The sequence below is a fragment of the Trachypithecus francoisi genome, unplaced genomic scaffold, assembly GCF_009764315.1.
Source record: "Trachypithecus francoisi isolate TF-2019V2 unplaced genomic scaffold, Tfra_2.0 Lachesis_group13, whole genome shotgun sequence".
In the NCBI taxonomy this organism is placed as follows: domain Eukaryota; kingdom Metazoa; phylum Chordata; class Mammalia; order Primates; family Cercopithecidae; genus Trachypithecus; species Trachypithecus francoisi.
In genome coordinates, this window is record NW_022681458.1 from 128,629,338 (window position 1) to 128,650,518 (window position 21,181).

A 21,181-nucleotide genomic window follows, 5' to 3' on the forward strand; every position below is an offset into this window, starting at 1 on the left:
CAACAGCACCTGACACAAAGAAGTTGCTCATGAGTCCAGTGCAGTGGCTTATGCCTGTTATCCCAGCACTTTGGGAGACTGAGGCGGGAAGATCACTTGAGCCAAGGAGTTTGAGACCATACTGGGTAACATAGGGAAACCCTGTCTTTACAAAAAAAAACGAAAACAAAAAATAGCAGGCACAGCAGCGCGTGCCTGCAGTCACAGCTACTTGGGAAGCTGAGGTGGGAGGATCACCTGAGCCCAAGAGTTCGAGGCTGCAGTGAACAACAATCACACACTACACTCCAGCCTGAGCTAGAGACACTGGAGTCAAAAAAATTGCATCCCCCCAGATTCTGATATATAAACATACATGTCACTTTTTATATATTACTGAGTTCTATTTTTGTCTATAACGTAACTTTCAAGACCCTGTCTCAAAAAAGATAAAAATAAATCCCATTCCAGCAGATATAGCTTAAAAAACATATATATATATATATAAATAGTTCTTGCCTGGCACAGAGGCTCACACCTGTAATCCCAGCATTTTGGGATGCCGAGGTGGGTGAATCACTTGAGGCCAGGAGTTCAAGACCAGCCAGGCCAACATGGTGAAACCCCGTATCTACCAAAAATGCAAAAAAATTAGCCAGACGTGGTGGCTCACACCTGTAATTCCAGCTCATCGGGATGCTGAGGCAGGAGAATCACTTGAACACGGGAGGCAGAGGTTGTAGTGAGCCGAGATCATTCCACTGCACTCCACCCCAGGCGACAAAGCGAGATTCCGTCTCAAAATAAATAAAAATAAATAAATAAATGCTGGCCATGATGCCTCACACTTGTAATCCCAGCACTTTGGGAGGCTGAGTAGAACAGACCATTTGAGCCCCAGAGTTCAAGACCAGCCTGCGCAGCATGGTGAAACCCCATCTCTACAAATACAAAAATACCCCATCTCTAAAAATACAAAAATTGGTTGGGTGTGGTGGTGGGCGCCTGTAGTCTCAGCCACTTGGGAGTCCGAGGCAGGAGAATCACTTGAACCTGGGAGTCGGAGGTTGTGGTGAGCCGAGATCGTGCCACTGCACTCCAACCTGATGACACAGCAAGGCTCCATCTCAAAAAAAAAAAAAAAAAATTGAGCTCTTGATTTTGTTTTCTTTTTTTTTGGAGACAGGGTCTTGCTCTGTCACCCACTCACTGCAGCGCTGACTTTTGGGGCTCAAGAAATCCTCCCACCGCAGCCTCCCAAGTAGTTGGGACCAAAAGCATGCACCACTCCACCTGGCTAAGTTTTCTCTGTGTGTGTGTGTGTGTGTGTGTGTGTGTGTGTGTAGAGACGGGGGTCTTACTATGTTGCTCAGGCTGGTCTTGAACTCCTGGCCACAAGCAATCCTCCTGCCTTGGCCTCCTGAAGTGCTGGGATTACAGGCACAAACAACTGTGCCCAGCCGAGGTCTTGATATACACATCTTTTATTTTTTTAAGGAGTTTTGCACTGTCGCCCGGGCTGGAGTGCAGTGGCGCGATCTCAGCTCACTGCAACCTCTGCGTTCCTGCCTCAGCCTCCCGAGTAGCTGGGATTATAGGCATGGCCACCATGCCCAGCTAATTTTTTTGTATTTTTAGTCCAGATGGGGTTCACTATGTTGGCCAGGCGGGTCTCGAACTCCTGACATCGTGATCCTCCCGTCTCGACCTCCGAAAGTGCTGGGATTACAGACGTGAGCCACTGCACCTGGCCCGCATCTTTTTTTTTTTTTTTTTTTTTTTTGGTGGGTGGGGGAGATGAAGTCTCTTTCTGTCGCCCAAGCTGGAGTACAATGGCTCACTGTAACCTCCACCTCTCGGGTCCAAGCAATTCTTACGCCTCAGACTTCCAAGTAGCTGGGATTACAGGTGCCCACCACCATGCCTTCCTAAATTGTGTGTTTTTCAGTAGAGACCAGGTTTTGCCATGTTGGCCAGGCTGGTCTCGAACTCCTGACCTCAGGGTGATCCGCCCACTTTGGCCTCCCAAAGTGCTGGGATTACAGGTGTGAGCCACTGCGCCCAGCCATAAATAAATATCTTCACCCTTGTCTGTGTTCTCTGCTATACATCTTATCAAATCTTTAGACAGTCTATTGACTTCCTAAAATGTTAGTGATTTTGGTCGCATGCAATGGCTCATGCCTGTAATCCCAGTACTTTGGGGGATCGAAATGGGTGATTTCCCACAAGTTCAAGACCAGCCTGGACAACACAGCAAGGCCATCTCCAAAAAAAAGGTGACTTTGAAGTCTAAAATTTTTATATGATCAAGTCTTTCCATCGTTTATTTCTTCTGTCACTGCTGAGTTTAAAAAGTATTGGTTTTCAAATATCTGATAACTTCGTTCCCTTTGAATATGAAGATGTGTTAAACTGTATTAATAAGGAGAACGCATTTGGGACATGCGTGGTCTCAGGGTGTTTATATGACTTGGGAAACAGAAGTTGGTCTGAATTTACAAAGACATCAGTCTGTGAATCTGGAAGTATCCCTGTGTAGGGCCCTTATTAGTAGCATTACAAAATATAAATATTGGAAACCTAAAAGGTGAACATGTTGGGTTTCCTTCTTCTGTCTTCCTTTCGTTCTTTTTTTTTTGTTTTTTTTTTTTTTTTTTTTTTGAGGCGGAGTCTCGCTCTGTCGCCTGGACTGGAGTGCAGTGGCCGGATCTCAGCTCACTGCAAGCTCCATCTCCCAGGTTTACGCCATTCTCCTGCCTCAGCCTCCTGAGTAGCTGGGACTACAGGCGCCGCCACCTCGCCCGGCTAGTTTTTGTATTTTTAGTAGAGGCGGGTTTCACCGTGTTAGCCAGGATGGTCTCGATCTCCTGACCTCGTGATCCGCCCGTCTCGGCCTCCCAAAGTGCTGGGATTACAGGCTTGAGCCACCGCGCCCGGCCTCTTTTTGTTTTTTAATCAGACAGGGTCTTGCTATGCTTCCCAGGCTGGTCTCATAACTCCTAGGCTCAAACAATACTCCTGCCTTAGCCTCTGAAAGTGCTGGAATTACAGGCATGAGCCATGACGCCCAGACTGAAATTCAACACACAGGTTCTATGCCCACTGAAAAGGCAAAATTAATTAGAGAAGAGGTTATCAGCTGGGTGCAGTGGCTCCTACCAGCACTTTGGGACAGAGTGCTGTGCAGTGACACAATCTTGGCTCACTGCAAGCTCCGCCTCCCGGGTCATGCCATTCTTCTGCCTCAGCCTCCCCAGTAGCTGGGACTACAGGCGCCCACCACCATGCCCAGCTAATTTGTTGTGTTTTTAGTAGAGACAGAGTTTCACCATATTAGCCAGGATGGTCTCCATCTCCTGACCTCATGATCTGCCCACCTCAGCCTCCCAAAGTGCTGGGATTACAGGCATGAGCCACTGTGCCCGGCTGTAATTATGTATCTTTTTGAGACAGAGTCTCACTCTATCACCCAGGCTGAAGTGCAGTGGCATGATCCCGGCGCACTGCAACCTCTACCTCCTGGGTTCAAGCAATTCTCCCATCTCAGCCCCCAGAGTAGCTGGGACTACAGGCATGGACCACCATGCCCGGCTAATTTTTGTATTTTTAGTAGAGACGGGGTTTCACTGTGTTGGCCAGGGTGGTCTCCAACTGACCTCAGGTGATCCACCCGCCTTGACCTCCCAAAGTGCTGGGATTATAGGCATGAGCCACGGTGCCCAGCCTCATGCTTCTTTATGTGCCAATTAAGAGATGCCTTTTGTCGGTAAGTAAATTTACAGATCTCACACTGTGATAATGGCTTCTCGCCAATGTGAATCATCTGGTACACTACCAGATTGTGGGAACTCTTGGAGGCCTGAGCACAGTATTCACAGCTATAAAATCCCTTTGATCTGTATGATGTTTGGCATGTCATAGAAGTTGCTTCTGGAGCCTACAGAGTCATCCACAGGAGGGATGGAGACATACATATTTTTTTCAACAAATGCTATTTAACATGGTGCTGCCAATAGCCAGGATGGGCAAGGACAGTTCCACATCCTTCCATCTTACAATGGACATATTGGGTTGGAGGCTTTTTTCTCCTGGGTAAATGTGGACTTTTGCCATCTTTCCATCTTCTTTCTCTCTTCCTCGGAGGTTCCTCATCCTCCCTAATTTCATTCTCCTCTTCTTTTACTTCTACCTCTACTTCCACTTTAATTTCCTTCTTCTCCTTCTCTCCTTTCACCTTCCCTGATTTTCGCGTGGCTCTGGGGTCTCCCTTTCTAAGAGGGGTTTGTAGGTCTCATCTCTTGGGTTATCTTCGAATGGCATCTCCTCTTCACTGATTAATGTCTCTTCTTCTTCCTCCTTGCTAATGCCACCTGGAGACGGATGCTTCTCGAACATCATAATCGAGTTGATCTGTATTTGGTTCTGATTTGCAGATGAGCTGCAATGAACCGGTCTTGCACTGAGAGCTTCAGGTGTTCTCTGTATCACATGAGGAGAAACACATGTCCTGCTCCTACTGCACCACCCCCGGCTAGGTCTGGAAGCAGCAATGTAAACTTCCTGAGACAGGGCACAATCATCTGCCTCTTTTTCTTCTTTGGGATCTTTATCAGTTGTTGGCATAGGAGTTGTGGACTCTTCTTGCCCTGAACTGGAGATGGGGATTTTGAGACCTGGGGACATTGGAAGGCCTGGCATGGGGACTGCTCCTCCCCCACAGGGATACTTGGCCTTCTTCTGGTGGGATACAGCGGTCCTGCCTGGGTGCCGACCTCCCCTCAGCCCGCGGCTGCTAGTGGTACCCGCAGGCGCCACTGCTGCCACCTCAGGGCGCTGTTGTTGGGGGCCTCGTCCGGAGCTGCCTTGGCCAAAGAGGCAGACTTCTAAAAACAGAATTTAGGGTACTTAGAAACACAGGACTCAGTGGAAGTAACATGTATCTTTAGATCTCAGAATTTGGGGAATCTAAATTGTTATTAAATCTGATAATGTTCCTGTTACCGCTGCTGCTTTTGTGGGCGTTGTTCATCTTGCTGAAATTTTCTTTGATCTCAGTGCCCTGCAGGGCATTGTTGGTAGCTAAGAGCTGCACTGTCCAATACATTAGCCACCCACCACATGTGACTATGAGAATTTTAAACTTATGGCTGGGCATGGTGGCTCACACCTATAATCCCAGTACTTTGGGAGGCCAAGGCAGGCAGATCACCTGAGGTGAGGAGTTCAAGACCAGCCTGGCTAACATGGTGAAACCCTGTCTCTACTAAAAAAAATACAAAAATTAGCTGGGTGTGGTAGCGGGTGCCTATAATCCCAGCTACTCAGGAGGCTGAGGCAGGAGAATCGTTTGAACCTTGAAGATGGAGGTTGCAGTGAGCTGGGATTGTGCCACTGCACGCCAGCCTGGTTGACAGAGGGAGACTGTCTGAAAAATAAAATTTAAACTTAAAATCCAGCTCCTAAGTCATTAGCCTACCATATGCAGAAGCTCCATGCAGTCAGTGGCTACTACACTGGACAGTTCAGGTATGGAATGTGCCCATCTCAAAGGAAGCTGTCTGACAGCTTTGGCTTGTCAATCTTTCAAAATTCCCTGTTGTCTCCTAGGCTGTTTCCCTCACCCCTATCCCATGAAGCTCTCTCCTCAAATTATTTAATTTCAGGATTCTTTTTTTTTTTTTGAGACGGAGTCTCGCTCTGTCGCCCAGGCTGGAGTGCAGTGGCCGGATCTCGGCTCACTGCAAGCTCCGCCTCCCGGGTTGACGCCATTCTCCTGCCTCAGCCTCCCGAGTAGCCGGGACTACAGGCGCCCGCCACCTCGCCCGGCTAGTTTTTTGTATTTTTTAGTAGAGACGGGGTTTCACCGTGTTCGCCAGGATGGTCTCGATCTCCTGACCTTGTGATCCGCCCGTCTCGGCCTCCCAAAGTGCTAGGATTACAGGCTTGAGCCACCGCGCCCGGCCAATTTCAGGATTCTTGTTTCTCCTTGTAGCTCCACATTTATGCTACTCAAAATGGGGGCTCACTAAACATTTGCTGGTAAGTACGCGGTGCCACACAACGGAAGGGAGGCTCACACGGCTGCTTTGAACCTGCTCCACGTCTGATGGACTCTAGCAGATCTGCCCCCACTCTGCTGTCATTGGATGTGCATTCTCCTTGCTTAGTTCCAAACTGCTGTTCCACTGATGAAGACAGGAGAGCCAGGTGTAGGTGCAAATACTGATCAGAATCTACCCAGGACCTGCAGTCTCTCTAGTCCCATCTTCTATTCAGGAGTTGCAAACAGGTACTTTTATCTAGTCAAAGATTTTTACAGAAACCTGAGAGCTGTAACCACATATATTTCCTTAATATTTTTCACCGCAATTGTTAGGTTAGACCCAAGGACAACTAAACGACACCACTACTGGGACTGACCTTTGACCCAGAACTCTCCTCAAGGAAAACTTCACTATGAACCGGATATTCAATAGCATGAACTACTTGTCAATGTTCCTAAGTGCTATAGTGCCCGTCATAGAGGAAACTGTATTTTCGAAATGCATACTTATTTCAGAAGTTCAGAATGAAGTATCATGTTGACTGCTTTCAAATGATTCCTAGCAATGAAATACAGATAAAGCAAATAGCATGTTATCCGTTACATCAAGGTGGTGAACACACAGGTATCAATGTATTAGTCTTTCCAAGTTTTCTGTAAGTATAAAATTTTCCGTAAAAAAATTCTTTCACACCACTGGCCTATTTAGTGCTTTTTATTACAGTATTACTAAGGCAGCTCATCGATGCTGAAGTCCCATCTAGCATGCCCTTTCTCATGCCTCAAGTCTAATAAATTGTAATAAAACCAGAATGACTAGATGCTATGGTCTGAATGTGCCCCCTCCCACCCAATTCCTACATTGAACCCATCACTGATGTAGTATTAAGAGGTGGGGTCTTTAGCAGGATTAAGTAATGAGAGAACATCCCTTATGAAGGGGATTAATGTACGCATAAAAGAGGCTGCAGGTTGGACACAGTGACTCATGCCTGTAATCTCAGCATTTGGGAGGCGGAAACAGGTGGACTGCTTGAGGTCAAGAATTCAAGACCAGACTGGGCAACATGGCGAAATCCCTGTCTCTACAGAAATAAAAAAATTAGCCAGGCATGGTAGCTCGTGCCTGTGGTACCAGGTATCCAAGAGGCTGAGGTGGGAGGGTCACTGGAGCCCGGGAGGTTGAGGCTGCAGTGAACCTTAATCATGCCACTGCACTCCAGCCCGGGCGACAGAGCAAGACCCTGCTGTATCAAGAAAAAAAAAAAAAAAAAAAAAAAAAAAAAAAGCCTGGTCCTTCCAACCCGTCTACCATAAGGACAGTGTTCATTTCCCATGGAAGATGCAGAAAAAAGGCACCATCTTGGACCAGAAAGTCGCCTTGCCAGACACTGAACACACCAGCACCTGGATCTTGCATTTGCCAGCCTCCAGAACTGTGAGAAATAAATTCCTATTATTTATAGGTTACCCCATCTAAGGTATTCTGTTATAGCACAGGAACAAACTAAGACACTAAAACTTTCAGAAAGACTTACCTGGTTAATTTAGCTTTCTGGTGAAGTGAGGGTTTGACAACCCATCTTTTGTTATATCAGTATGTTCCCAAATTTTCCTGATTTTTACATAGTATGAGCCTAACAATGTTTCACAGATTGCGCAAGGTCTCCTAGTAGCTATTTTCAATAGCAATATGCTGTCCAGCCCTGCAGACAATATTTGACTGTCTAGCAGAATAGCTGACCAGGCTTTTAATCTGTAACAGCATGAGGTTGCTTTACCAAGTAATTCCCTAGTATGAGCTGCTTTTTATTATTTTTATTTTTTTTTCAAGACGGAATCTCACTCTTGTTGCTCAGGCTGCAGTGCAGTGGCATGATCTCGGCTCACTGCAACCTCCACCTCCCAGGTTCAAGCGATTCTCCTGCCTCAGCTTCCCAAGTAGCTGGGATTACAGGTGCCCGCCACCACACCTGGCTAATTTTTGTATCTTCAGTAGAGACGGGGTTTCACCATGTTGGCCAGGATGGTCTTGATCTCCTGACCTCATGATCCACTCGCTTCGGCTTCCCAAAGTGCTGGGATTATAGGTGTGAGCCACCGCGCCCGGCCTCTTTTTTTTTTATTTTTGAGACAAAGTTTTGCTCTTGTTGCCCAGGCTGGAGTGCAATGGCGCCATCTTGGCTCACCACAACCGTTGCCTCTCAGGTTCAAGCAATTCTCCTGCCTCAGCCTCCAGAATAGCTGAGATTACAGGCATGTGCCACCACGCCCCACTAATTTTGTATCTTTAGTAGAGACGGGGCTTCTCCATGTTGGTCAGGCTGGTCTCAAACTCCCAACCTCAGGTGATCCGTCTGCCTTAGCCTCTGAAAGTGCTGGCATTACAGGGGTGAACCACCACACCCGGCCCAATTTCATTTATTTTCTAAGTTTGATACTGTCAGTTGGTAAGCTACCAAATTCTTGCATTAATTTCTATGAAGCAAGCTGACTTAATCATCTACCTATACTAGCTCACCTGCCTGAGAAGCTAATAGTGAACACTTACTGGAACATACTATACGTCAGACATTTCTAGGCTCTTGTTTTTCAACCTTCTCAAAATATCCGTGGGCAGATACTATTATTATCCATATTTAATAATCGAGAACAATGAGGCTCAAAGAAGGGAAGTTGTTCAAGGATAAAAAGATTGGCCAAGCACGGTGGTTCACACCTGTAATCCCAGCACTTTGGGAGGCTGAGGCGGGAAGATCACTTGTCAGGAGTTCAAGACTAGCCTGGCGATGGTGAAACCCTGTCTCTACTAAAAACACAAAAAATCAGCCGGGTGTGGTGGCAGGTGCCTGTAGTCCCAGCTACTCGGGAGGCTGAGGCAGGAGAATCACTTGAACCTGGGAGGCAGAGGTTGCAGTGAGCCAAGATTGTACCACTGCACTCCATCCTGGGCGACAGAGCCAGACTCTATCTCAAAAAAATAAATAAAAATAAGAATTTTTTATTTTTGCCTTATTTCATAGCAAACATAAAACCATCAAGACTTTAAAAGCCAACATTGGGCCGGGCGCGGTGGCTCAAGCCTGTAATCCCAGCACTTTGGGAGGCCGAGACGGGTGGATCACGAGGTCAGATCGAGACCATCCTGGCTAACACGGCAAAACCCCATCTCTACTTAAAAAATACAAAAAACTAGCCGGGCGTGGTGGCAGGCGCCTGTAGTCCCAGCTACTCGGGAGGCTGAGGCAGGAGAATGGCATAAACCCGGGAGGCAGAGCTTGCAGTGAGCTGAGATCGGGCCACTGCACTCCAGCCCGGGCGATAGAGCAAGACTCCGTCTCAAAAAAAAAAAAAGCCAACATTGTTCTTTCTCCTTTTTCTTTGGATCACAAGTTCATACAGAGTCAAGCAAGTGCCCCAAAGAAAAACCCCAAAATTGAAAACGGGTGTATTCCCCTCAGAAAAATCAAAGCTAGAATGTTTAGCTATTGAAGTGTTTTCCCCCAGACTGAGATCAAGGGACTTCACTGCAGTGGCTCAAGAGTGACTCCCTCCTTCTGAATCAGCCCATCATAAAGCACCTATTGCTAAGTAGCAAGCCAGAGGCTTAGACTGGATCCCTCATAATTGGAGACCTCAAAGTGTCCAGAACTTCACGCCTGGCCTATGAAATTAAAAAAAAAAATAGGCCGGGCGCAGTGGCTCAAGCCTGTAATCCCAGCACTTTGGGAGGCCGAGGCGGGCGGATCACGAGGTCAGGAGATCGAGACCATCCTGGCTAACACGGTGAAACCTCGTCTCTACTAAAAATACAAAAACTAGTCGGGCGAGGTGGCGGGCGCCTGTAGTCCCAGCTACTCGGGAGGCTGAGGCAGGAGAATGGCATAAATCCGGGAGGCGGAGCTTGCAGTGAGCTGAGATCTGGCCACTGCACTCCAGCCGGGGCGACAGAGCAAGACTCCGCCTCAAAAAAAAAAAAAAAAGAAAAAAAAATTTTAATTGCCATTTTATTTTTCTCCAGAGAATAGTTTTTCTTCAGTCCTTAACAACTCCAATCCTTATATGGGCTTTGGTGGGGGCATGGGGCAGCACCTGCAGGTCTACACTGGGGTGGAGGTGTTCGGTCCTTGTGGGCTTCATGAGCTCGATTCCTGACTACCGTGCTGTGAGTAGCACAACTCACACAGTAATGTAGCTTCACATCCAGCCTGGGAAGTACACAGGCTTCAAGGATGCTCACTTCAGAACCATCGCTGACTGCCACGGCCTCTACATTTCAAATGATGAACTTCTTAATAGCCTTGTCATTGGGCACACAACGACCACAGTTCATGCAACAAACAGGCTGCAGTGAACAGCGCACACCTAGTTGTAAGCCTCTTTGGCACGACCACTGCTTCTTATCTTGGAGGTATAGGCCCAAGAAAGATGAAGTAAAAATCTTAATTTGAGGGTGATTAAATGAGTCCTTCAAGACCACTCACCCCAAATCCACATTCTGCAAGACAGTTCAAGAAGACAGGCAAAGTAGCCATCTACCTCAAGGGACTATGAGCTCCACAATACTTGTCAACACTGCCCATGGCCATGGCATGCTTATTCCGCCTCCCAGGTTAGCCACAATGATGCCAACGTGCTCTGTCGACACTCTCATCCCTTCAGAATTTCAGGCCAGGTGTGGTGGCTCATGCCTGTAATCTCACCAGTTTGGGAGGCCAAGGCAGGGGGATCACTTGCCCAGGAGTTTAAGACCAGTCTAGGCAGCACAGTAAAACCCCATCTCTATAAAAAAATTTTAAAAATTAGCTGAGAGTGGTGGTGCACACATTTGGCCCCAGTTATTTGGGAGGGTGAGGCAGGGGGGTCCAGGCTTCAGTGAGCCATGACTGTATGACTACATTCCTCCAGCCTGGGTAAGAGTTAAGACCCTATCTCCATTTAAAAGAAAAGAAAAGAAAAAAAAAAAAGCATTTCAAACAATAACAGTGGTTTAATTCTTCCTTTAGCATCTAGGTGAAACTGGTCTTTCTCTAAAGTCTACTATATTCTGGTCTAGTTTCAAAAAGTATAAACGCACTGAAATTAAAACATGAAATATTAAGAAAAAAGATGATGTGGAGGCCAAAAACCATGAATGAGGTAGTCAATAGTGTGGCCCCATCTCACACTTCCCAGAGGCACGTTCAGGAAGCCACTGGCAGCCACTGCACAAGGCTGCTCCAAGATTCCATGTCCTGGGCTGGGCCTATGAGTTATTTGAAACAGTAAGCTAACGCCACGCCAAGCTGGGCTGTTTTCTCCAAAGGAATTCTCAACTGTCCTCCGCAACAGCATTTCCATGCAAGTCAGCCCCAGAGCCTGGGAAGGTGGTGTTACGCCTGGGGACGCGATTTCTCCGAGCAGCAGCGATGTTTGGAGATTAATACTGAAAGCTGCGCTTTGTCTGGATATCATCAAGAATCTGCTGCAGCTCCTCATCTTCAAACCGTCCCTCCAAGCTACAAGAGAAAGAAAAGAAATGAGTGATTTGGCAACTGGCAATTTCCGCACGCTCTTCTTTGAGGCGTGCTAATCTACTGCCCACATCTCTAACACCTTCACCTTTCATCTGTATTTCTTTTCCACTTTTCCTGATAAAACATTACAAAATATTTCAAACGCATAAAAGATAAAAAGTATAAAACATATACCTTTACAGTTAGCCCCACCTGACTTACAGGTTTTTTTTCCTTTTTTTTGAAACAGAGTTTCGCTCTTGTCCCCTAGGCTAGAGTGAAGTGGCATGATCTTGGCTCATTGAAACCTCCGCCTCCCGGGTTCAAGTGATTCTCCTGCCTCAGCCTATCGAGTACCTGGGATTACAGGCGCCTGACTCCACACCCAGCTAATTTTTCTTTTTTTTGAGACGGACTCTTGCTCTGTCACCCAGGCTGGAGTGCAGTGGCATAATCTTGGCTCACTGCAAGCTCCACCTTCTGGGTTCCCGCCATTCTCCTGCCTCAACCTCCCAAGTAGTTGGGACTACAGGCGCCCGCCACCACGCCCAGCTAATTTTTTGTACTTTTAATAGAGACAGGGTTTCACTGTGTTAGCCAGGATGGTCTCGAACTCCTGACCTCATGATCCACCTGCCTCGGCCTCCCAAAGTGGTGGGATTACAGGCGTGAGCCACCGTGCCCAGTCCTCACCCAGCTTTTTTATATTTTTAGTAGAGACGGGGTTTCACCATTGGCCAGACTGGTCTTCAACTCCTGACTTCAGGTGATCCTCCTGCCTCAGGCTCCCAAAGGGCTAGGATTATAGGCATGAGCCACCACGCCCAGCCCTGCATTTTTCACTTACTGTCTTCATGTTTTCTAATGGTATCAACCTCCCAAAGTGCTGGGATGACAGGTATGAGTCACCACACCTGGCCAGAGTTCTTTTTTTTTGAGATCGAGTGTCGCTCTGTTGCCAAGCTGGAGTGCAGTGGCGCAATCTTGGCTCACTGCAACCTCCACCTCCTGGGTTCAAGTGATTCCCCTACCTCAGCCTCCCAAGTAGCAGGGGCGACAGGCACACACCACCATGCTCAGCTAATTTTGTATTTTAGTAGAGATGGAGTTACACCATGTTGGCCAGGATGGTCTCGACCTCCTAACCTTGGGATCCACCTGCCTCGGCCTCTCAAAGTGCTGGGATTACAGGTATGAGCCACTGCACCTGGCCCAGAGTTCTTTAATAAGCAGGAAAGTGGATGGCTGTGTTACTTTCCTAGACCAATACCTTCCCTCCTTTCCCAGAAATAACTACCATCCTCAAGTTAGTTTTTATCATTGCCATACATTTAAAAAAAATTTGTTTTGCCATACATATTTTATACTTACTACACATTTATGGATATGTAAGTAATATGCAGCACAGTTTCAAACTTTGTAAGAAATGGCATCATACTGTATTTATCCTTCTGCAAATTTTTTCCTCAAAATTCATTCTGACATATGTTGATATTCCACATGGTTCTAGTTCACTGATTTTTTTTCACTGCCGTACAATAAACATTGTATGACTATACAATGATTCATTTATCCATTTTCTTATTGACTAAGAGATTATCAAATTTCTATCATTAGCAGTGCAGCATGAGGCTGGGCACTGCGGCTCATGCCTGTAATCCTAGCACCTTGGGAGGCCAAAGTGGGCAGATCACTTGAGGCCGGAAGTTTGAGACCAGCCTGGCCAACATGGTGAAACCCCATGTCTACTAAAAACAAAAACAGAAACAAAACAGTGCAGCAATGAACACTAGAATATATGTCTCCTTGTAAACTTGTGTGAGTTACCTTTAAGATATGTACCAGGAATGGATATTTGGAACATGGAGTATATTCATCTTTACCAGACACAGCCAAATTGCTCTCCAAAATGATTGTTGTAATTAACACTCACACCCCTCCCATCAGCGTACGGAAGTCCCAGCTGTTTCCGATTTTTGCGCTCACTTGGTGTGGTATAAAACCATCATTCTCACACACTGTGAATAAGCAGGAAATGCGCTCACTTGGTGTGGTATAAAACCATCATTCTCACACACTGTGAATAAGCAGGAAACATGCTTTGAAATACTGAATGAAAAAGGCACTTTCATTCGATATTGGCAATCATGTATCCAAATATATAATATATACACATTTTAGACACACCAATTCTATTTGTAGAAATTTATCCAGTATACAGAGAACTTATCACAACTGGTACTAACCTTGGGATTAGAGCCTTGGACTCCTCAGCAGTCTCTGGGCAAAGGTTGGCCAAACAGGCCAACTCAAACTTGTGAAGCTTTTTCTGGAGTAGCAAGCTAATCAAAAGGAAAAAAAAAGAAAAAAATCAAAACAAAAAAATAAAAAACAAAGAAACAACAAAAATCAAAGAATAATCAACAGGAAAAAAGGGATCAAATGTAGCTAGTATTTAAAAATAGCTAGACGGCCAGGTGTCATGGCTCGCATCTGTAATTCCAGCACTCTGAGAGGCCAAGATGGGCGATCACTTGATGTGAGGAGTTCGAGACCAGCCTGAGCACCATGGCAAAACCCCATCTCTACTAAAAATACAAAAATTGGCCAGGCTCAGTGGCTCATGCCGTAATCCCAGCACTTTGGGAGGCCGAGGCAGGCAGATCACCAGCCTGGCCTGGCCAACACAGTGAAACCCCATCTCTACTAAAAATACAAAAATTAGCTGGGTGCAGTGGCGGGCGCCAGTAAACCCAGCTTACTCAGGAGGCTGAGGCAGGATCACTTGAATCCGGGAGGCAGAGGTTGCAGTGAGCCAAGATCACGGCACTGCACTCTAGCCTGGGTGACAGAACTAGACTCCATCTCAAAAAAAAAAAAAAAAAAAAATTCGCCGGGTGTGGTGTTCTATGTCTGTAGTCCTAGCTACTTGGGAGGCTGAGGCATGAGAACTGCTTGAACCTGGGAGGCTGAGGTAGAAGTGAGCCAAGATTGCACCACTACACTCCAGTCTGGGTGATGAAGTGAGACTGTCTCAAAACAAAACGAAACAAAACAAAACAAACAGTAGAGGAGGCCGGGCTTAGCAGCTCATGCCTGTAATCCTAGCACTTTGGGAGGAGGCCAAGGCAGGAGGATCACTCGAGTCCAGGAGTTCAAGACGTCTCAGCCTGGGCAACATAGTGAGACCCTGTCTCTAAAATAAATGAATAAATACAGAAAATAAAAATAGCTAGGGGAGAAGACTTGAACTGTTCCTAATACATAGAAATGATCAACACCCTAAACACCCTAACATACTCATTACACATTCTAAGTAACAAAATATCACGTGTTCCTCACACATATATACAAATACTGTTATCAAAAAAAATTATATATATATATATGCTAGACATGGTGGCTTACTTCTAATTCGAGCGCTTTTTTTTTTTCTGAGATCAAGTCTTTTTTTTTTTTTTGAGATGGAGTCTCACTCTGCCACCCAGGCTGGAGTGCAGTGGCACGATCTTGGCTCACTGCTACCTCCACCTCCCAGGTTTAAGCAATTCTCCTTTCTCAGGCTCCCAAGTAGCTGGGACTACAGGCGTGCGCTACCACGCCCAGCTAATTTTTGTATTTTTAGTACAGATGAGATTTCACCATTTTGGTCAGGCTGGTCTCGAATTCCTGACCTCAAGTGATCTGCCCATCTTGGTCTCCCAAAGTGCTGGAATTACAGGTGTGAGCCACCGCACCCGGCCAATCCCAGCATTTTGGGGGGCTAAGGTGGGAGGATCAATTGAGGCCAGGAGTTTGAGACCAGCCTAGGCAACATAGTAAGTCTCCCCATCTCTACAAAAAAATAACAAAAAAACCTTACTTCCCCACTAAACAGTACCATTTGGATCACACATACTGGACTTATGTAAAATATGACAGAATCATATTTGAATCTGTTCCCAGACTGGAGTACAGTGGCACAATCACAGTTCACTAAAGCCTCAACCTCCCGGGCTCACATGATCCTCCCACTTCAGCCTCCCAAGTAACTAGGACCACAGGTACCTGCCACCACACCTGGCTAATTTTTGTATTTTTTTCGTAGGGACGGGAGTTTCACCAGGTTGCCCATGCTGGTCTTGAACTTCTGGCCTCAAGAGACTGGTCCACCTCAGCCCCGCGAAGTGTGGATTATAGGTGTAAGCCACCACACTTGGCTGAAATTTTGGTCTTCTAAGTTACCCAGGCTGGAGTTCAGTGGCGCAATCTTGGCTCACTGCAACCGTGGCCTGCAGGTTCAAGCGATTCTCCCACCTCAGCCTCCTGAGTAGCTGAGATTCATGGTGTATACCACCACACCCAGCTAATTTTTTGCATTTTTAGTAGAGATGGGTTTTTGCTATGTTGACCAGGCTGGTCTTGAACATCTGGCCTCAAGTGATCTGCTGCTTCAATGTCCCAAAGTACTAGGAGCATAGGTGTGAGCCACCATGCCCAGCCCAACATTATTTTACTTAAATTCACAGGTGACACCTGGGAAAGGGGGAGGGAACAGCAGTCTACATGCACTTGTCCAATGGTTTGGATTAATAAAAACTTTCTTTTAGCACTCACCTACGAACACTGGCAATGGTCTCTCTGTTTTTGAAACGACTGAAACGGGCTGTGTAGTTTAACGTTTTCATGAAGACTTCTGAGAGTTCCTGTTCATCCTCTGCACTCTCATTCTGCTGCTTTCGATGTTCCAGAAGCATATGAACTTCTGAATTTAGAAGTGTCTCAGCTGTTTCAAACTCTATTTGTGAGAAGCATAAATGGCAGATGAAAATACTCCTTCAAAAGTTTGCTTCTAAATATTCATTGTGCAGTTGAACATTTCTCTGCCCCTGCAGAAATCCAGGGGTTTCCTACTCCACATCTACTTTTTTTTGAACTTTTATTTTAGGTTCAGGGTACATGTGCAGGTCTGTAATGCAGGGGAAATGGGTGTTGTGAGGGTTTGGTGAACAGACCATTTTGTCATCCAAGTGATACGCATAGTACTGGCAGGTAGTTTTTCAATCCGTATCATCCACCCCCCAACCAGGCCTCAGTGTCTGTTCCCTTCTGTCCATATGTACTCAAGGTTTAACTCCCACTTATAAGAATGTGAGGAACTTGGTTTTTTGTTCCTGTGTTAATTGCTTAAGTGAATGCCTCCAGCTCCATCCATGTTGCTACAAAAGACATGATTTCGTTCTTTTATTTATTTATTTATCTTTTGAAACAGGGTCTCAATCTGTCACCCAGGCTGGAGTGTAGTGGCATGAATACAGTTCACAGTAGCCTTGACCTCCCTGAGCTCAGGTGATCCCCTACCCCCACCTCAGCCTCCCAGGTAGCTGGACTGCAGGCACGCCCCACCACACCCTGTATGTTTTTGGTAGAGACGGGGGTTTCGCCATGCTGCCCAGGCTGGGATCTCGTTCTTTTTTATGCCCGCAGCTACTCACATCTTTACATTCACCCACAGTTACATATCACAAGGCAAAGTAGAGTTCACGAGACACTAATATTTAGCTTGTCTGAATTAGATTCTGACACCAAAAACCTGACCTAGACATGCTACTAAGTAATGACACATATAGACTAGTTACTGATTTCAAGAGTACACTGACAATTACTTCCCTCTAGCCTGCATCAGCTCATCATCTTCCTACTTCGATAGTGCTGGTATTATACTCTCAATTTTAAGAACTGTTACATGTTAAAAAGGGCCAAATGTCTAGAAATAAACATTAATAATGTACCCCCAAATCTATTTTTGTACCCACACAAATGTTATAAGCAATTTTTAAGAATTAGGTTTGAGAGAAAAAGAAACCCACGGCCCCTTTTCATAATATATGGCTACCTTCTACATTTCTAGAATAGTTCTGTTAAAAAATGCTGTCACCCCTTGGGGAAATCATTCTCTCCCTGATGTTCCTGCAGGATCTTATGTTCCTAATGTTTATCTCAAAGTAATAGAGATAGTTTTTTTTGTTTTTTTTTTTGAGACAGAGTCTCGCTCTGTGGCCCAGGCTGGAGTGCAGCGGCGCGATCTCGGCTCACTGCAAGCTCCGCCTCCCAGGTTTACCCCATTCTCCTGCCTCAGCCTCCCGAGTAGCTGGGACTACAGGCACCCACCACCTCGCCCAGCTAGTTTTTTGTATTTTTTAGTAGAGACGGGGTTTCACCATGTTAGCCAGGATGGTCTCGATCTCCTGACCTCGTGATCCGCCCGTCTCGGCCTCCCAAAGTGCTGGGATTACAGGCTTGAGCCACCACGCCCAGCCTAGAGATCGTTTTTATCTGCCCTTCTCTTAACAGTGAATTCCCCTAGAGTAGGAACCATTCATAAATATGAATTCATGTTTATAATCCCACACCGAAAAGGAAGCAACAGTGAGGAAAAGCCAAAATGACTTGCAATTTCACACTTACGTGTGCTATAGGTCTGTTTATTATCGGGGAAATCACTGACACCGCCCTCAGAGTAGTGCCTTCCCATTTCTCAAGCCAGGTAACTGACAAGAGCTTCATTCTCCTTTCACAACACAGACAGTTTAAGTGGTAGGTCAGGAGGAAACTCTATTTTTATTTGAAAGGTACTCATTGCTACTGAATATAATAGACTACCAATACAGTTGGAGCACTATTGAAATAAAATTAAAATCTAAATAAAAAAATAGGTAACCAAAAGCTATTTTCTACCTGAGGGCAGGAGAGCTTAAACAAAAACCTCAGAACACCTTTTTCAGTCTTCCAGCCTACAACAGGGGATGTACTACAGTGAGTGCCTATTTGTATACCAGGAATGTTAGCTCTTTTAATCTTTAACACTGAGGCACTGTAGGTACAGAAGAAACTACTGCCTCACAGCCATGAGTAGAGGAAAAGGCATTATGTATCAGGACTGCAGGACCTCCAAACTCTGAAGTGACAGTAACAAATGACATCAGGCCAAAACAAAAAAAGGGAAGAAGTAGCTAATCAGTTACAAATCGGTGTGTTGGAACTTTGATGCTTTTACAGGTCCTGGAAAAATCAATGTTAAGAGATGCCTCCCAGGCTGGGCGCAGTGGTTCATGCCTGTAATCCCAGCACTTTGGGAGGCCAAGTCAGGTGAATCACCAAAAGTCAGTAGTTCGAGACCAGCCTAACATGGTGAAACCCCATCTCTACTAATACAAAAATTAGTCGGGCATGGTGGCACATGACTGTAATCCCAGCTACTCAGGCTGAGGCAGAAGAATCGCTTGAACCTGGAAGGTGGAGGTTGCGGTGAGCCGAGATTGTGCCACTGCACTCCAGCCTAGGCTACAAGAGTGAAACACTCTGTCTCAAAAAACAAAACAAAACAAAACAGATGCCTCCCTTTCTACACTAAACCGAAATTACTTGTTAAATGGGAAGGAATGGAACTTTTAGGACACCAGGAAACTAGTCAACTGTCCCTATTTCTCATTAAGAACAATATTCAACTACTACTAATACATTACCCTCACTCCCTTCAACCAAGGAAGGTCAAGGCAGCCAAACTGTAACTTACAGGGCCTAGGAAAGGGGTGTCTGAGACCTACCACAGAGCTTTTGGGAGGCATTCCCAGGATTCAGCATCAACAAAATGGGGATGGGGGAGGCAGTTCAGACACTTTTGTATAACTATGGAGAGGAGCGATCCAAGACTTCTCCCCATGGCTAATTCCAATAAACATTTTCAAGTGAAAGCACACACAGACACACACACACACACACACACACACACACACAATTTATTTGGAAACAAAAGGAAACAGATCAGGGGATCTGCATGCTATTCTCTCTTGTGCAAATATTTTAAGAACAACGGCCATAATTAATCCCTGTTGCTAAAAAAGGAAAACAATTCCTTGGCCAATATGTCATCTAGAAATTCTAGTAAGGTTCCGTCATTACGACTATTAATAGGCCCGGTGTAGTGGCTCACACCTGTACTTTCTAACACTTTAGGCAGCTAAGGCAGGTAGATCACTTGAGCCCAGGAATTCAAGACCAGCCTGGGCCACATAGTGAAAGCTTGTCTCCACAAAAAAATACAAAAATTAGCCAGGTGTGGTGGTGTGCACTTGTAGTCTCAGGTACTCCGGAGGCTGAAGTGAGGTGGGAGGATTACCTGAGCCTGGGAAGGCTGAGGCTGCAGTAAGCTGTGATCACACCCCTGCACTCCAACCTGGGTAGCAGAATGAGATCTTGCCTCAAAAAAAAAAAAAAATGCAGGGCGAGGTGGCTCACGCCTGTAATGCCAGCTCTGTGAGGCCAAGGTGGATGGATCGCTTGAGGTCTTGAGGTCCTCACCCCTAGGAATACCCTCCCCAACCATTGCGTGCCTGAGAAATCTCAAGGCTGCCAAAATAATTTGTTTGTTCCAGCCAACGGCTGAAAATAGGCCTCTGTCTCTCCGCCTCTGTGGGAGGGTAGGGGCCTAACTTCGATAGATGCTCCAGTCAACAAACCAAGGTGGGTTCACACGGACCCTGCTCTTCCCGCTTTTTTCCATTTCTCACTTCCCCACTCACTACATCCTTATTCCCTAATTCTCCTTTAAAACGCCCACAGGTTCTGTACTAATCGAAGTTGAGTTCGGTTTCCGCTGGATTCTTCTCCCTAGTGCAACGTTCTATCATTTTTTAAAAATCTGTCCTTCCCACCTGAGTTTCCGGCTTTGTTTCCCTTTGACACAAGCGCCCGGAACTTCGCAGTTTGTTATCACAGAAAATAACCCAGTTGCCCAGGCGGCCACTCCCAGGTCCACGTTCCCTCCCCAGCCCTATGCCGCGCGGGGGTCTGCCCAAGCCGCGGTGAGGCCAGGCCTTGGGCGAAGCGCGGATAACGTCAGGCCTGCGGCGACCACGCGAAGTGGCGCGGGGCAGTCTGGCAGCCCTGAGCCCAACCTTTAGGAAAGATGAGCTGTGAGGCGTCCTCCTCTACGTCGCCAGCCCGCGGATCGCTGCCACCTGCTGCCATCGCTGAGTCGCGCGCCACCACCGGGACCGCCGGAAGCGGAAGCGCGGAGCAGCGGCCACGGAAGGGGCGCGGTCTCGGGAGGGGCCCCGAGGGGTGGGCGGGGCCGGGAGTGTGAGCCTGGCGGGGCGCAGCGAGGGGACCGGCTGGGGAGGTCCTGGAGGCTCCCCGCCGCCCAGGGCCGCCCTGGGCCGTCCTGCACTCCCTCTCTTCTCCCTCGCGCCTCGCCGCGCAGACGTGCTGGGGTAGGTCCCTAGGCCCTTCGGGGCGGAGAGGGTCAGATGAGCTGCAGGAACGCCTGCTGATGGAGAGCAGGGCAGCCGACTCCGAACGTGCCGGGTCGAATTTCTTTCACTGACTTAAACTTCTAAAATTTTATTGTTTTGTGGTGGATTATCTATCTAATACTTCTGAGCACGCGGACAATGATATTCAGAGGCTTTTACCACACGTCTGTTGGAACATTTGGGTGATGCATAGAAAATTAAGCAAATGACGGCCGGGCACAGTGGCTCACCCCTGTAATCCCAGCACTTTGGGAGGCCGAAGCGACGGGATCACCTGAGGTCGGAGTTCGAAACCAGTCTGACCAAAATGGTGAAACCCTATATCTACTAAAAATACAAAAATTAGCCGGGCATGGTGGTGGGCGCTT

The 21,181-nt window shown here is 46.7% G+C and overlaps 2 protein-coding genes across 2 annotated transcripts; both read right to left on the reverse strand.

Moving 5' to 3' along the window:
- Positions 1 to 3,658: 3,658 nt before the first annotated feature.
- Positions 3,659 to 4,875, reverse strand: LOC117095174 (E3 ubiquitin-protein ligase ZFP91-like). Its single transcript, XM_033231891.1, has one exon. It carries the CDS (start codon positions 4,678 to 4,680, stop codon positions 4,213 to 4,215), a length of 468 nt encoding a protein of 155 aa, XP_033087782.1. The 5' UTR covers positions 4,681 to 4,875; the 3' UTR covers positions 3,659 to 4,212.
- A 5,139-nt stretch (positions 4,876 to 10,014) lies between these two features.
- Positions 10,015 to 20,577, reverse strand: POLR2D (RNA polymerase II subunit D). Its single transcript, XM_033231890.1, has 4 exons — positions 20,457 to 20,577; positions 16,117 to 16,297; positions 13,767 to 13,862; positions 10,015 to 11,523 (listed from the first exon to the last, which is right to left on the reverse strand). The coding sequence occupies exons 1-4, from the start codon at positions 20,527 to 20,529 to the stop codon at positions 11,445 to 11,447; spliced, it is 429 nt and encodes a 142-aa protein (XP_033087781.1). The 5' UTR covers positions 20,530 to 20,577; the 3' UTR covers positions 10,015 to 11,444.
- Between the last annotated feature and the right edge of the window lie 604 nt (positions 20,578 to 21,181).

What these genes read in the sequence shown, in the direction of transcription:
- LOC117095174 (XM_033231891.1), bottom strand. Translation starts at nt 4,680, where the DNA reads ATGCCAGGCCTTCCAATGTCCCCAGGTCTCAAAATCCCCATCTCCAGT.
- POLR2D (XM_033231890.1), bottom strand. Translation starts at nt 20,529, where the DNA reads ATGGCAGCAGGTGGCAGCGATCCGCGGGCTGGCGACGTAGAGGAGGAC. An exon ending in ACAGCTCATCTTTCCTAAAG is followed by an intron (nt 16,298 to 20,456) that starts GTTGGGCTCAGG and finishes TCTCACAAATAG; the next exon opens with AGTTTGAAACAGCTGAGACA. An exon ending in TCCAAGGCTCTAATCCCAAG is followed by an intron (nt 11,524 to 13,766) that starts GTTAGTACCAGT and finishes TTTCTCTTGTAG; the next exon opens with CTTGGAGGGACGGTTTGAAG.